Raw genomic sequence first — 17,235 nt, 5'->3', positions numbered from 1 at the left:
CTTCTAATTTTGAAAAAAAAATGTTTTAACTTTTTGACAACATTCGAACTTCTCGAAGTCAGTCGAAGCTGTCATTTAACTATCATGTTTATTTTTGTTGCAATAAAACGTTTGTTTTGTTTAGACATGACAAATTTTTACCTTCTCACTCCAATCTGAAGAATGGGTTTATCTCGGAGGCTAACCATTGTGGAAATGAAGAAGCCAATGCACAGATTTCCGAGGACAAACAGTCTGAAAATATGAATATAAACTCAGAAAGTCCTTCACAATCTCAGGAGGAAGATATGGAAGAAAGAGCCAGCAGAGGATCTATGATGTCGGATGGCTCGACAGGAGAAGACGGGAATAAGCCTCTCGATCTTCATCATCCGCTTTCAAATCCCAATAGTGGAGTTCTTAGACAAGGAATGGTTTCCGCCAGAGGTTCCTTTGCGATGTTGCACGATCATCCTGGTACCGATTAGGCTAGCTGATTCAACGTGGCACTTGTGCCCAGTGAAAAGAATTCATGTTCTGCTTGCGATTTTCGAGCCGAAATATTGAACATTTCCAGCCAAGCTATTCTCCTGGCATCGCATGTGTAAATGAGAAGGTGGGAAGTAGTGCGCAAAAAATCGCATTATCCAAGATCTCTTGCAGGCGTAAGTTCAGAGGGCAAGGCAGTTTTCTGTTTATTGAATATTAAACATCGCTTTTATTTATGACTATTGTGACATTTGTTATTATGTTTTATTATTCATACTCATGGTGAGTTAGTTGGAATTTTTGCAAGTAAAAATTAGATAGATTCTTCGAATGTCACCCTGGTTTGTGGTACAAAGATTCATTGGTGGCAATCCCCATGTCCTATTTAGCAATTCATTCATTTTTTACATTAATTCTACTTTCTTAATGACAAATTATTCCTTTTTACATCAATTCACCGTCAGCAGACGCGAAAGGACCGACTTACTAAATGGGTCCTTGCACCTGGAGCAAATCGAATCGTTAAGTCGTGTATTAGACTATTTTTTGGTGCTTTTAATTTTTTTGCATGCAATAATTTGCTGCGGTGCTGTAGCTTTTTGTTCCAAATCAAATTCTTTCAACTTCTGCACTCTATTGAAATGCTTTTGTTTATAGAAACTAGTCTTTTGTTAACGCTTGATGCTTCGTGATAAATGGTCGACTCCTTGTTCTTCGCAGTGATATGCTTTTGTTCCTCAATCTGACAAGTCTGAGATTTTAAGTGAGACCTGTTCATTTTTTTATTTCGCCAAACACTGGATCAAGTTTGCGACTGCGCCATCTAACCAAGCAGTTGCAATCAAAATTTTACAACCGTTGCACCTTAAAAGCGTTGCGATAACGTTACAACAATGTAAAGTTACGTTTATTGATATTCTCCTGATTTGTTCATTTTGATAGGCTGGCTACTGTTTTCAATTTGCACTCTGTGTTATTTTGCATTGTCAGCGGTGTCATTTGTCGTCTGCCAAGTGTGGCAAAATGCCATGTTGTGACGTTTGTGGCAAGTTTCAATGTAGTTTCTTTTCCAGTTCGCATTATGATTCGTACTTGACAATTTTTGTTTGGCTTAATTTGCTGCGTTGTAACTAAATCGGCGCTAATATTATAGAAATCACGAAGAAAAGAGTTTCACCAGAGCTTTTGTCATCATGTGAACTTCACTGATGCTACAGTGTCAAGGACTTTTTCTTTTTTTACCAATTAGTCCATAGCCTACCAGCGTACTGGAAAGAGGTAGCCTATTTTATACATAGCCCAGTGATGTGAATCTGTGAAAGCTTTGCGTAAAATTAATAGTTTTTGGTAAATAAGCTTTGGCCTATATCCCTTGCTATACATTGCTGTGTTAGAGCAACACCAGTGCTGTATTCGTAGGGTATACGGCGGTATACGCAGTATACTCTCTGCTTTTTCGAACAACTGTAGTATACCCTCTGGTTTTCCAAATAGAGTGCGTATGCTATCCTTAGGCTACTGATTCTTGACAACTACTAACTAACTACTTAACCCTTTGAGGACCAATGGTATACGGGTGTACAATGATGGTTGTACCATGAACCCGTTCTGAGAGTTTTATCATTCAATCCATTCATTCAGAGCATTGTTAGCAGAATGCAAATGAAACTTTGTGCTAATGCCGACACTAACAATGGTCAGCTACTGGTTGATATTGCTAACTTGCAACCTGAAAAAATGATAGAAGGAAATTAGTGTCATGGAGAAGCAGAGGTGAGAAGAATTTGTAGACGCTTTGACATTGATGAAGTACAGTCAATCCAAGGGTTAAGAGACTTTAATGAAAAAGTTGAAATTGTGCCCAATAATTTGAAGCCTCTCTTGACAGCTATTTCAACTTTCCTTGTTCTACAGCAGAATGTGAACGTGGTTTCAGTTTATTGAACAATATTATCACAGGTTCAAGAGCATCTTTGCTTATTGATAATGTGGGCTGTTCGATGTTTACTAAACTTAATTGCAATGGACCACCTGTGGCTCAATTTACTGCTAAAAAATGTGTAAGATCCTGGCTACCAAACCACTAATCAGCTAAGAATACTAAATCCCAAATTTGTAAAGAGGATAAAGATGTAGATTCCTCTCGGCAGGCTGTTTGGAATGTAGGCCTATTCATAAAAAAATAAACAATTTTGTACCTCTCGTCCAATTTTGATGTTGATAATTCATGTTATGGTAGAATAAAGATTAGTTGCCTATTTTGCAAGTTGTGTATTTATCATTTTATCAAATCTGAGACAGTAGTTTGTTTGTTTATCTTTATTCTACATTGCGGGAAAGCGGACTTGAGCGCTATGCATCGGTGTACGCCTTCCGACATACACCTGACCCACGCTGCAGCCGACGGCAATGTCTGTTTCCGGTTGTCTACTCTACTTATGACTTAAATTTGGTACTACCCATTACTCGAAATCGATCACTGGGTAGAGGCAATTATCGTAAAGTTTCTTGCCCAGAGAAACAACAGCAAGTGCGGGTGGCTGGAGTCGAACATGCAGGCTCTCGACTGCGAGCCCAACGCGCTAACCACACCGCCACGTAAAAAAAGCACAGGCTATACCCTGTGCTTTTTTTACGAATACAGCACTGGACAACACCTATAACTTCATTCAAGGCAGCAATGGCCGAGTGGTTAGCGCGTTGGGCTCACAGTCGAAAGCCTGCATGTTCGACTCCAGCCACCCGCATTTGCTGTTGTTTTTCTGGGCAAGAAACTTTACGATAATTGCCTCTACCCAGCGATCGATTTCGAGTAATGGGTAGTACCAAATTTAAGTCATAAGTAAAGTAGACAACCGGAAACAGACATTGCCGTCGGCTGCAGCGTGGGTCAGGTGTACGTTGGAAGGCGTACACCGATGCATAGCGCTCAAGTCCGCTTTCCCGCAATGCAGGATAAAGATAAACAAACAAACCCCCTTCGTACCCCAAACAAATTGATAAAAAAGGAGGAAACAACAACAAAGTCATTATCGAAATTTTCGCGAAGATTGATTGATTGAATCTTTATCCTCGGACTGGGAAAGCTTCTTGCAGAGCTTAATCCTGGCAGTTTCGCATACTTGTAGAGGCTTTGAATCACTGACGCAGGCCCGGTCACCGAGATTGACAGAGTGAAGTTTCCGATTGTTGAAGTCTTGTTGCCGGGGAACTATTCCATCCATTAGATGCCGCTGAATGGAGAGCAGTCCTTAACGTGCGTTGCTCAAGCGCACACCCCGAGAGTCGAACCAGCGCCGCTTGATCTTGAAGCTTCTTCGTTCCAGAAGTGACGCGCTAACTGTGGTTATATGTTATTTAGGTTATATTTAACGTATAAGTTTAAGTATGAGGATAGTTTATATTTAAGTTGAATTAAGATGAAGGTTGTGTAACTGCCTGATGAAATATCTAATTTATCTAGTTTGGCTATCTGACTCCATTAACCTTTAACATACCAAGCCTAGCTCACCAACGTCGTTTACCAAGGTGGGGTCCTCCAAGGACCCCATCGTTTTTATTGCTTAAAGTATACAGTATATACAGGATCATGAATAATTAACGTTACAACTTCAAACAAATGTATTTAACAAATAGTAGATAAAAATTGAATAACAAACATATAATATTATTGTCAAATAAATGAATATTTAAGAAAAACAATTTTTACTCAATGTGTCGGCCATTTGCCTCGATAACAAGTCGAAGACTCTTCGAAAAGGACCTGCAAGAGTCATGAATAACTCTTTGAGGTATTTTGGCTCATTCTTTTTTCAGATTAGCCTTCAGCGCTTCCAAACTTTGGTGGTGTTTAGTCGAAACCCTGCTCACCAGGTAAGACCAAATGCCAAAGTCTAGGGGGCCAGGTTTGGGGATGAAGGAGGCCATTCTTCCTTGGAAATGACAAACAGCAAATTGGCTGAGCCAGTTTTGCGTTCTCTCACAATACATACAATCAGTATACCGACACACTAAAGCACAAGCCAACTTGTAGTCTACTTTCTTCATCCTTACTTGGATTACAGTATATAAGCTACAGCTAATGCAACAAAGGAAGATTGCTGAAATTGTAAGTAAAGCAGATGCCATTTTTATGACACTGTAATAAACCCCTGTTTTTACCCCAAGTGTTATAAAAACTAAAATTTTAGTCTTAGCATCACATACAGTATAATATATGTGTTTCTACAAATTACTTAGACAAGGAATCATATTCATAAACACACAGTTCATTCACTGTCATCTTCACATTCTTTGGCACTTGTCACAGTTGTGTTGGTGACTCGGTGCTGTTCGCAAATGAAACGTTTGCATTTGAAGCATATAATGTTAACTTTTCTATCGTTGTTTCAAGGACATTGAAAACATCTTCCTCTCTTCTGTCTCACTAGCTGCCTTGACATTAATAATATATTTGAAGCTTCAGTGTTTCGAGCTACAGAAGCTCCCATTCCTTCAATAGCTCAAACGATGTGAAGCTGAAAACCAGATGGATTACATGCTCTGCGCAAGACATTAGGTTTCGTCAATTCTTTGCCTAACTCCGTCAAGAAATAATATCCTCGATTAGATTTTCTACTGTTTGAGTCTCTGTTTTTGAACACCCAAGTGATATAGGAATTCAGGGCTCCAATATCAAGCACGTTCGTAAAAATTAGGAAAGGCCATCTTGACATTCGTCTGGCACAAGAATATTCACTCACCAACTTGTCTGCATCATCCACTCCGCTTTTTGTGCGGTTATATTCAAGTATCATGTTGGGTTTCTTGTGATCTTCATTAGACAGTGAATCATCAAGATACTGAGAGGTTAGTAAACGAACCGTCATGTTTTTTTAGGCACATAACTTACAATTGCCAGTTTATCTGAATAGATAAAGTTTGACGATAAAACATAATATCGTCCCTTCGCAACTTCCATAACTGCAGGAATATCTGAGTTTTTTGCTCAGTGTTCCTGTCTTGGTGATATTTTTCTGGAGCAAACATTCTGCAGTTGGCACTGATGTAAAAAAAAACATCTGTGGTAACACTTCTTTCAGTTGCAAACAGTGATTTCATCATGTCACACAGTACACACAACCAGACGTCCTTGATTTTTCTCTGGTGCACTCCCAGGAAGTTTTCCAGTATAGACTTGGAGGTTATACAGGTAAGTGGTTTTCACGTCTTCAGCTGCCCACACTTTAATGCCATATCTTGCTGGTTTTGATTTCATGTACTGTCTCATTGGACATTTCCCTCGGAAAGAGACTAATTGTTCATCTACCGTTACTTCTTCAAATGGGTTATAGATTTTTTGCAGTTTTCTACAAATCCATCCCAAATTTCGCGAAAAGGTGCAAGTTTAACATTTTCATTTCTTTGACCACGTGTTGATTTGTCATCAAATTCTCAAACTCTGGCAAAATGTAAGGACATTTTTCGCGTGAAGTTAACTGGATATCATTCAGCATTTGTAACCTAATATACCAAGGGGGGTCCCATCAGGACCCCAGGTAACGTTATGCTGTTTTTTGCATATGTTTCAAATAATTTTTTAATTTTTGTTGCACTATACTGAACTTGCTTAAATTTATGACACATACACAGATAAGGAGGAAAATTATTGCTATATGTAAGGCAGGAGATAAAAAAATTCACCTCTGGGGTCCCTACGAGACCCCGCTTGGTATGTTAAGGGTTAACTAATTTCCACACAATTGTTATTCGATTTATAATTTTAAGTTATCAGAAGGTGTTCGTATAATATTGTAGGTCTATAACACAATTTGAATTTAAACAGTACAGAATAATGAAATTACAGGATAGTGAAACATTATCACGAGTTATTACATTTTGATTAAACAATCAATTTAATGTTTTTCTGAGAGCTGAACTGGTCTAACTGAGCTGGTTTGATGTGAGCTAGTCCGATTTGATAAAGCTCCCGTCAAAGGACGAACAAACCATTTTATAATCATCAGTTCCCTTTTTCTTATTGACTTCGGGAGCAGATTAAATGGAAAATTACAATTCTTTAGGAAATTACGCATGGTTTGAAATGGTTCATTTTAGTTAAAGAAAGGGAATTTATATGATGAAATAATGGATCGCTACAGAGGCCCCCCCAAATTTGGGCTAAATTGGAACCATGGGTACCAAGTTTAGCTCAAATTTAAGGAGTTAAAACGTTAACACAATTGTAACAGACATAGTGTGAAATAGGTATGTTTAGTGTTTATGATAATAATGTGGTGTTGTGTTTGTGATATCGTGTCGCGAAGTGATTCTGCGTGGTTCCACCGCCTTCCGCAAAGGAATGTCTGAGTTTGTGCTGTGTTGAAGAGTCCACCTCGTAGAAACATTAATTGTTTTGTAAGCGCCGTTGAAAACCGTAGCGGGCATTCATTGTTTGTCTGGCTCTTTCTGTTGAAAAGCAGACCATGCCGATTGAGTTGATGCAAATGCAGCAGCAGCCTTGTCTCCTTTTTGTTTGCTAGAGATCATTGACATTCGGCCTTCGCATTCGCTGTGAGGCGCTAGAGAGTCGGTTGCAAGTGGCTCTGAAGCACTTTTTTCGTTGCAGGCGGTGAAAAGGGCAGAACACTTGCGTTTTTGATCTTGGTTGTTCATGATGATTTCTGAGAAAGGCAAAGCAAATTGATTACAAGTTTCCCCTGTCTTTGCGCCACAGAGTTATACAAACTGATGCTTCAGCTGAGAACATAAGGGTGGCAAAGTTGTGAAGCAAAGTCTTCACAATGATTTCTCCTATTTGGAGATCTCCTTGTCGGAGTAAAAAGGACGCACAAACTCACGGATGGTTGCTTGGAAGCGACACCATAACGCTTTGCAGAGCTGTGCCTGCACGTGTACGTCTTGTATAAAAAGTGAGATTGAGGCTCGAACCTCGTAATCTCGCATGCTAGTTGCATGTTGGGAGGCAAAAAGAAAAAAAAAAACATAAATATTAAAATGAGCTAAGTATTTAAGTTACATTTGAAACTGCGATTATTCTACAAAAAATTACATGATTATATTTCCCTGTAACGGCAACTTGTTGGCAATTAGTAGGCTTTATCTAAGCAACGTTTAAAAACATTACATTTGGCGAGTGGCCTTCGGCATAAAATTAGATTGTCGACATCGGCTGCTGAAATGAGTAGTCTGCCGTTGAACGATTCGCTTTATTGAGCGAACAAGAAAAATCAGTTACGTTTAACAAGCAATAAATTGCCGGCATGGTGCTTTAAAAAGTAGGCTACAATACGCTACAGAAAAATTGTTGGAAAACCGACGAGTGAAATCATAAAAGGTGACATGTTTTTACAAAATAATTGTGAGCTCGTGTTTTTTTTTTTTTTTTTATTGACGTAGAAATAAAAGTTTTGTAGCATAATGTACTTACCAGAGTCTCCATATTTTGGTTATCTTGTTAAACTTACTTTTATTTTAAAAACCTACTTACGTGCGGGGTCATCAATGTGGTTTTATTTATTTAGCGTTTATTTAAGTGTAAGTAAAAGAATGTGGTTATATTTTATTTAGGTAACTTATAAAAATGTGGTAATCTTTTATTTAGGTTATTTAAGTATGAGGATAGTTTATATTTAAGTTGAATTAAGATGAAGGTTGTCTAACTGCCTGATGAAATATCTAATTTATCTAGTTTGGCTCCAGAAGTCGTGACAAGGCAGGTGCACCATGCACACAAACAAGAAGCTATAGGCTATAGCAAGAAAGCTGGATCCAACAAAAATCCTTCGGTGAGACTGGAGAAAGGATTTCATCATAGCACAATGATGTTTAATCGGCCTTGTAAATACACCGTGAATGAAGTTACTTTTCTGTATTTTAGAAGGAGGGTGATCGCCCCCTGGTTCCCCCACCGATAGCAGAGGTATGCAACTGTTTTCACCTGCGTGCCAAGTAGCCTATAGGCTAAGCCATGGACTTCTAAATAGTATCAGGACTGGAAACTCAGTTTACAACAGTAGGCCAAACAGTTGGTACAACAGTTGGCCAACAGTGGGCCAACTGTTGTACCAACTGTTTGGCCTACTGTTGTAAACTGAGTTTCCAGTCCTGATACTATTTAGAAGTCCATGGCTAAGCTTACTAGGACCGCGTGGCGTGCTGGCCATAAGACACCTTCATTTAGCATATGAGTTTTCTACCAGTGGCTGGCGTGAAATTTCATTTTTTTTTTTATTAATTTCTGACCATCACAGCAAAAACAATACAAGTCAACATAGCAAAGGTCGAAGAAAAGGTAGAAGCGACAAAACGCGAACGTTAAAACGTGCTTGTGACCGAAGGATTTAGCACGGTCGCAACACCTTCAAAAAAATTTAAGATAGAAAAGGAAATAAAAGGAAATGTTGCAAACAAAAATAAAAAAAAGTAACAGCTCAGAAAGCTTTCTGATATTTTCAAGAATTGTATAAATAAACATTTGCTATGAAGATCGGCTATGGTGCGTTATCAAGAGTGCTGATGGTCGTGAGGGGAACACATCTTGATGCGTTTAGCTCACAGCAAAGAAGAGCAAGGTAGGCAAAGAAAACTCCACAAAGGTTGGTTTTGAATCTTTTTTGCTCGGACTGAGAAAGCCTTGATAGGTTATTCCTGGTAGTTTCGCATACTTGTAGAGCAGCGGTTCTTAACCTTTTGCCTTGTTGGCACCACCTTGAAATTACCAACCAGTTCTCGCACCCCCTCCTAAGATTGGCTGAAAAGTAATAGTCGCCTACAGTTCGAAATTTTTGTTGAAACCTGGTAAAAACAACTTTGCTTCTTAGGCTACATCATCATATTATAACAAACTAGGGAGTAACAAACCTTGATAATTCAGCATCTCCGCACGCCTAAGCACAGGTCTTGCACCCCTGGTTAAGAACTCCTCTTGTAGAGGCTTTTGACGCAGGGCCGGTTACCGAGATTGGCAGAGTGAAGTTTTCCGATTGTTGAAGCAGAGCTGGTTGAAGCGTTGTTGCTGGGGAATTATTCCATTCACTAGGTGCCGCTGAATGGATAGCAGTCCTGAAATGCATTGCTCAAGTGCACACCCCGAGAGTCGAATTAACGCCGCTTAATCTTACAAGCTTCTTCGTTCACGAGGTCACCCGCTAACCAACTGAGCTATCGGGGCGAAAAATGTTTGAAACATTCTCCTTTAATAGAATATCACTATGAAATAGTGTGAAATAGGTTCAAATATTGGTTCTAAAATGAATAAAACATTTTTTATTTATTTTAAAGAACACTTTTAGCTTGACATAAAAACTCTTGAAGTCGATTTACGGTAAATTGTACTGGTTAAATAAACTTGCGTTTGAGGAATTTGACAAGACAGCTGTGGTGAAATTAATTTGGCAATATCTGGCAACGCTGCAAAAAAATTACTCAAGCACAGCTTCATTTCTTCCCCAATAAGGAGAAGTGGAGTGTTTTCACTATTTTAGTTTCATTCAGCTTCAGGTTTTAGCATCTTGTTTTTAGTATCAATTCAATACATTTATTTTTGTGCAGTCCTGGAATTCCATTTTATGTGCATTAGTCTGAATTGTGTAAAATGAAGTTAGTTAAAGTTATTTCTTGTGGATGTGGACATGTCATTCATCCTGGTGGACTACAATATGCAACTAGATTATTTCCCAATACAAACATGCAATTTTTTTCTCAAAAACGACCTATACAATCTATCACTGATGTTCGTCACTATCTTCGAAAAATGGTTGGAGCAAAGTCTTCATATAGGTAGGCTATATTTTTTATGCATATGACTTTGGAATGAGTGGATAAGGTTACGGTATTGCTGCAATGTTTTCTAAGTTATGGTATCGGTATATATAAAAATTACTTGGAAATTTTTGGAAAATGATTACATTTCTCAATTGTCAAACATTTTGTGATATTGCCAGTCATGGTCAAAAAGCAGTGATACCTGTATTTACATTAAATTTATGCATTTATTACGGTGCATAAATATCATACTCGTATATCATACTCTACCACCCATGAAAACTTATTCGTATATCGATGGTCGAAAACAAAAAAGTCGTAAGTGCATTTTTACACTTTGGAGTAAAAGGCCAAAAAATAACCTTTTTTTCTTTTTTAAATTTCATTAATGCTTGTACTTTGAGCATTAATATCTGTAACTATAGTAGTAAAATAGTAGTAGATAGCCCTAAGTGCAAAGGTTTTGAAAATGCAAAAAAGGGAATTTCTCAAAATGTCACTTACGACTTTCTTGTTTTCGACCGTCGATATATAGACTACTTCTATTTTGTATATTCACTCAATTGCAAACTGCAGCTCTCAATTTAATTTTTGATCATTTGTTTGGTTCGTTTTTACCGACAAACTTTTTTATTGATTAACAGAAACTTTATCACAACTAAATTTCACGTTTTATCTCAGTATATTTTTGTATCATAATATGTCAATAATGTCAAAATGTGACAGATTAAAACTGTGCTGAATCAGCTCACAAACATGCTAAAATACATTAATAGGCAGATAGGCATGCCCAGTGGCGTAGCCAAGGGTGGGTTTGTGGGTTACAACCCCCCCCCCTTTGCACGCGTGTGACGTCACGATATTGAGAATGATGCTTTTAGTCTAAAAAAAATTGCCTAATTTTAAACGAAACTGCATTAAAAGAGTGAGTTTTGCCAATACCAAACATTCAAACATCTCAGCCAGGAATTAGCAACAAGAAAACATAGAGACTTAGCTTTATTTCCGAAAAATGCCGAAGAAAACATGATCTTATCCTTTTGCTATGCCACCGGACAGCACCATTTTACAGGAATATTTATACCCACATTTTTGTTGAAAATGCTCTCAGAATGCACCAAATTCAAAGTAATTTTTCAAAATTTTCTGGGGGAGGCCCCCCGCCGCTGGGTCGTCAAAACCCCCCCCCTTTCAAAATTCCTAGCTACGCTACTGGGCATGCCTGTATCTAATTATCGTTTTAATATTATCCTATCGTTGTCTTATCAAATAGTTGTAGAATGTAGATGTGTGAAACTCGAATAAAACAAAGCACAGGCATGCTGCAATGATGTGATTGAGATGTGTTGGTCAGATCAGTAAGATCAACAAAAATATAGATATTGCAAGGACATTGAAATAGATTTAAAATCTATGTTGAAAAAATATGCTATTGTACTGATACCACAGTGAATTCATTTTAATGATTGCATCACACTGGATTGTGCGTGTTGATTTGCTCAACAATCCACATTCCACATATTGCAGTTTATGTTCAGTACCACCATTACATGTGCGGCTTAATTTTTAGTACTACCACATGTGGTTTACAATTGAGTGAGTTATGGTACATCTTTTCATGTTAATATGCTTTCTCACTAAGTAAACTTAACGTTCATGAAACTTGATTTTATTCCCTAATGTTTTAAGTGATGGAAAGCCAGATCGGTCTTGTCTGGAATCATGCTTAGTGGATGATCAAACAAAATTGGTGCCCCGGATGATGAAGGACAGCTTTCAAACTGCCAAAATTCCCCTTTCTGACAAAACAATTCGTGAAAAATATATCAACAGTTTCAATCGCATAAGGTCAGCCATAAATTCTGTAAAAAATTAAAAATTGCAACAAAGTAGATTTTATAATCATATCATATGTACATTTTAGAAAGTTTGTGAATGTTTGTACGGTACCTTTTCTCTTTGAGGTAAATTGTATTATTTTCATTTAAGTACATATGTAAACAAATGGATGGTTGGTCTGTTTCTAAAACGTGTGTTTCAAAACGCTTCAACTCAGCAAGCACATTTCAGCTACTGCCAAGTTAGCAAATGAGGTTTACTTGCTCAGTTCGGACTTGCTTGTTAAACTGATCTTGCTGACTTGTGACATGCCAAGCTTCAACTTGCTCACTTTCCTCATTTGCAAACTTCAGCCACTTGCTGAAAGGTTGCTAGCTCAGTTGTCACTTACTCAACTGCCATTTGCTCAGTTCACTACTGCTGACTTGTATGACACTCGTGTCAAAACTTTGTTTAACAATTGGTGCTTCAACACAGAGTAACATTTATAGTTAAGTAGATTTTTCGTTTTGAGTAAATTATTTTGATTTTAGCCATTCTTATTTCCAGAATTTTTTAATTGTTGTTCATTGTATATATAGCTATAGCCTATCGTTTTTCTATCAGTTAGACCAACAATAATAGTAAAGAAAATTTTAACTATATTATATATAAACTACTTCAAGCTCTATTACTTTGATGAAAATATCAGATTTGGTCAACTTCTTGAAAACTTGGATACTTTTGCTGTACTGGTTGGCTATCAACACAACGCTCCTATGCTGACCGAGTAAGTAATAATTATATCTTATTTGCAGACATGGTATTTTGATGGAAGATCTTGATCTGTTGGCAGGGTTTATCGCCTACAAACACTGTCAACCCAGTGTGCTTAAGTAAGCCGATGTTTCAATATCTTCTATCTGTTAACTTTCCAGTTTCCGCTTCTTACTTAGACTCAGACAAGGCGAACTTTAAGTGCGAATTCGAAATAGTTATCAATCTTTGAATTTTCCTATCCTGTACGATGTTTAAAGATAGTTTTCTGATTATATTAGCGGTCTGCTACGGTATCCTTAATGAAGACATATATTTTTATAAACCTGTTTTTCGTTGCATCAACTTAATTGTGATATTTACTGAAACCGAGCGACTGATAGTTGTCCTGTTGAGATTTGTGTCTCACTTCTGCTTGCAAAAGAATCAGTTGCATTGTATGTGCCAGTGCCAAAGTTAAGTTGAATGTGCTATAGATGATCAAAAGCATTAATTCGTGCAGAACCGGTGAAAGTCCTCTCAGCATTGTGACCGCCATGGTGGATGAAATACAGATTCTCAGCCACAACATCGACATTGAACAGGACATCATCATGTCAGGTCATGTGACTTGGTCGGGAAGAAGTTCTCTGGAGATTGGGATGTGCCTGAGTCAAAACGACGCTCCGATTCTTGATGCTCAGTTTGTCATGGTCGCAAGGGACGCCGAAGGCAAAAAGTGAATTACCATTTATTTTCTTCTGTTGACGATATATGTCAGCTTCAGCGTCAACTTTATGACGTCAGCTAAAAAGCATCCTCTTAAAGTAATAACTTGATACATAAAAAGGACAATTTTTTTAGTTTTTGTATGAAACATTTGCTCTCCAAGCAGGCTTGTCGGTATTTTACCCAACCCAAAAAAACCCGGGTGGTTTTTTTCTAAAAAACCCACTTAAAAAAACAAAAAAAAAAACATAAAAAACCCAGAGCACCAGTTTTGTCCAATTTTTATAAGCAAATTGAAACAATGAACCAAAGCACTACAAGGTACTTAAAAAAATCTTCAAATTAGGACTTAAGGATGTGATTGTGAAGGAAATTTCCAAGGATAAATTGAAAACCCAGTGGATATTTCTGTACACAAAAATCAAGGAATGCCACTTTGTACTACACTAAAACTCATTCATGCAAGAAGGCCTCATAGTTAAACAGCCCTAGTGCATTATTTTATTGAGTTATGCCAGCATGTAGGCTACTGTGAGTGCACTTCATTGGTAAAAAGTAGTATTTGAGGTGAAATAAGCATGAATCTACCTTTTTTGCATCTTTTTTAAATAAAACCCAAAAAACCCGGGTTTTTAAAAAAAAAACATGCGGGTTGGGCTTTTTTTAAAAAACCCGGGTTTTTCTCAACCCTGTCTCCAAGCTATATTGCATTTTTAACGCGTTAAAATGTTTTCTGTCCACTTATTATATATTGTTTTGCTGCTGACTGTAGGGACGACTTGACGTTTGCATGATGACCAGGTTTTATTTGCTTTGTTTAATTTTTGACTCGTTTCAGGTCTGCAATCGTCCATCCTCTTCACCCTGAAACTGAAGAAGAAAAACGTCTTTTTGAAAACGGGAATAAGAATAAAATACGTAGGCTCGAAGAAGCTAAGGAATCGCTGTTTTTGACGCCGCCGACCATGGAAGAAAAGGAGATTGTCCACAAATTGTTTCTGCAGACCCTTGATCCTAGGTATTGTAAATTTCTTCTTTTCTCTCTGTGTTAACGTTTTTTGGAGAAATGCACTGTCTCAAATTCACCTGCAGTTTTATAGAGGCGGAACTTTATCTTTTTTGGTTGCAGCGTACTTCAATTCACTCTGTGTCTTAATCTGCTGAGAAACATGGAGCACTGGTCACTTCACTTTGTTCAGCTAAAACCCTGTTTACATTTACTTTGACACAAGCTTCCGCAATACGCATGACACTGTGAAGTGCTTGTTGAACAAGCGTCTTCAGTGGCACGAAATATTGGGAAAATTTTTCACGAACCTCTTCGGTCAGAAGCTGCTTGCGCACACTTGGTTACTTTGTGTTTGTCGCAACGTGATGCATTTAATTCTTTTCAGTTCCAAGTCGTTCCGCAGTCGGTTATTACCCGACAACAGCGTTTGGCTTGAATCTACACGTTTAAAGAATGCTGTTGTTTGTTTTCCACAAAAGCGAAATATTCACAACAAAATATTTGGTGGCTACTTGATGAGGAAAGGGTACGAATTGGCTTGGGCTAACGCCTGTGTATTCAGGTCGGTGATCACGTTTTTCGGTGTTAACACGTTAGAAATAGTTGACCCTTGTTTACTGGGCAGTTGCTGCAATCTTGTTGAAAGGTCTAAATTAGAACAAATAAAAGAAATTTTTTATACGCTTTTGTAATTTTGTTGTCAGATTATTTAATTTTTTTAGCTGTTTGCTGAATATGCTACTATCTTAAATACGTTAGTATGATCCTAGCAGCTCTATCAGTATATAAATGGCCTCGATGACACATGGCATGGAAAATACACCTTTACCATATAATTTGCTTACTTTAGTAAACCATTGAATTAAGCTTTCTTACCATCCAAAATAGCTTGCAATGGTTCAAGTTAAGTGCGTCTTATTCAGATCTTTTTTTATAAATTTCAGCAAGAATGTTCCCAGTTGCATTGCTATGGATGACATCATATTCCACTGCCCTGTGCCCATTGGTTCGCTGTTGTTGATGTCTTCACAAGTGAGTCAACTGAAAGTTTCAATAGCTACCAGACTGCTGCTGAGCCGAGTGGTGAGAACATTGGTGCGACGCTGGAAGAGGCGCTGGTTCGACACCGCTCAAGGAAATGCGTTTGTGTCTTTAGCAGGACGCTGAAAGGCATTGTTGAAGGTGGAGGTGGATACGAAGATTTGGATTGTTTGCCTTCTCGTCAACTCAATCTAAAATCTTCAAATTATTCAGCCTAAGCCAGCGCTACTGAGGATCATCCCTGGGCGCTTTGGGTGCCTTAAAAAATTTTGTTAGCTTTTGTGGCTGGGTCTGCGTTGCTTGAATCTCAATGTTACTTAGACTAAGCCAAAACCTTTGAATTGAACTGAACTTTTTCGATGGTTTGCAGGTTAGTTACACAGAAGGTTTGTACTTCACCTGTCGTGTTCATGCCGAAGTCATGGATCCAAGAAGTGGCGACTGCAGAACATCCAATGTATTCCACTTCATGTTCACGTGTGGCGAGGCTACACCATTTGTTGTCCCCAGAACGTACGGAGGTGAGCGTTGAAGTTAGCTAATTTTCGTTTTTTGCTCCCGTTTTAGCATGCCATGAAACTTTGGTTTTGAATCTTTATCTTCGGACTGACACAACCTGGTGGTCTGGATTGGTGTCAAGCCTTCGTCTTGTCGAGTGTCATGCAGATGACTTCACTTCACCGCTCCGTGAAAGCATCGTAATGACGAAATAACAACGGAAATTGGTATTTTCCTCACAAATCCACATGAGCCTTTATGTATTGGACTGTATGCTATCATGGACTTATTGCACGCTGTTCTATTTTTCTGAATCTTTATAATTGCAACTTGCTGCAAAAATCATGCATTTCTTATTTACATCAGGTTGTTCAATGACATTTTCTGTATTTGCAGATTCTATGCTCTACTTAGATGGTCGTCGCCGATTAAAAACCCGAGCACCCCCTCACCAATGAAGATTACATGTGTGATTGCTGTTTATATCATGATATAACAAATGTTAACGTTGCGCTAAATGATGTCACTACTTGTTATAGTTCCAACGCAGTAACATTGAATTTCTAGTACTTACCACTAGCCTACATAGAATTTTTATCGTGAAAAATTGCTTTGTTGATGGTGCCGACAAGTTTCAACTTGAACTTTACAAACGCACTTCGCACAAATTTATGATTGATATTTTAATGCTCCAAGTCCTCGACCGATCGGTGGGCAATCACCGATAAGTGAACAGCCTGTTGCTGGGGCCGGTAACAGCTTTGAGTGATTCCTTCACAGAGGTCGTTGACAGAATTAAATCTGCGTTCATCATTGCATTGTTTGTAAATCTTCGGTGACCAGTTCACGGAAACAACACGAGTCTGAGACCAGTTTCCAAAACTTCACAGCTGTCATTATTCTTTAATATTGTTTGTGTCTTCAAGGGATAGCACTGTTGTATGTGCAGATTTAATTTTTGCGTGTCATGATGATGAGGTTTCGCCAAAGATTGGTCGAGTCTTTGCTTTCTAATAAAATAACTTATATCGTTCAAAAGGGGGTAAACAACGTGGTTCAAGTTGATCAGTAGACTAGCATACTGAGTTCTTAAATAGCAACAGTCGACAATGGACATGCTTAAACTATAAGCCATTAATAAAATACTTCAG

The 17,235-nt window shown here is 38.1% G+C and overlaps 2 protein-coding genes across 5 annotated transcripts in view; both read left to right on the top strand.

Moving 5' to 3' along the window:
• The window catches only part of LOC145785599 (uncharacterized), a 38,732-nt gene extending 36,014 nt beyond the window's left edge, over positions 1-2,718 (top strand). For all 3 annotated transcript variants that reach the window (XM_082597269.1, XM_082597268.1, XM_082597270.1), the window contains exon 16: positions 125-2,718. In XM_082597269.1, the coding sequence (XP_082453395.1) occupies positions 125-467 (343 nt within the window). In that variant the 3' untranslated portion in view covers positions 468-2,718. The remainder of the gene's footprint in view (positions 1-124) is intronic.
• A 7,311-nt stretch (positions 2,719-10,029) lies between these two features.
• LOC145785590 (acyl-coenzyme A thioesterase 9, mitochondrial-like) lies at positions 10,030-17,119 on the top strand. 2 transcript variants are annotated; one of them, XM_082597258.1, is made up of 9 exons: positions 10,030-10,248; positions 11,923-12,081; positions 12,870-12,947; positions 13,331-13,546; positions 14,375-14,554; positions 14,931-15,107; positions 15,490-15,577; positions 15,957-16,107; positions 16,481-17,119. In XM_082597258.1, the coding sequence occupies exons 1-9, from the start codon at positions 10,064-10,066 to the stop codon at positions 16,540-16,542; spliced, it is 1,296 nt and encodes a 431-aa protein (XP_082453384.1). In that variant the 5' UTR covers positions 10,030-10,063; the 3' UTR covers positions 16,543-17,119. The 2 variants fall into 2 exon arrangements, with proteins under 2 accessions (XP_082453384.1, XP_082453383.1); XM_082597257.1 differs by lacking the exon at positions 12,870-12,947 and adding an exon at positions 12,764-12,841.
• The last annotated feature ends 116 nt before the right edge of the window (positions 17,120-17,235 follow it).

Source organism: Aplidium turbinatum, chromosome 16, assembly GCF_918807975.1.
Source record: "Aplidium turbinatum chromosome 16, kaAplTurb1.1, whole genome shotgun sequence".
Lineage (NCBI taxonomy): Eukaryota > Metazoa > Chordata > Ascidiacea > Aplousobranchia > Polyclinidae > Aplidium > Aplidium turbinatum.
This window is presented reverse-complemented; position numbering and strand designations above follow the sequence as displayed.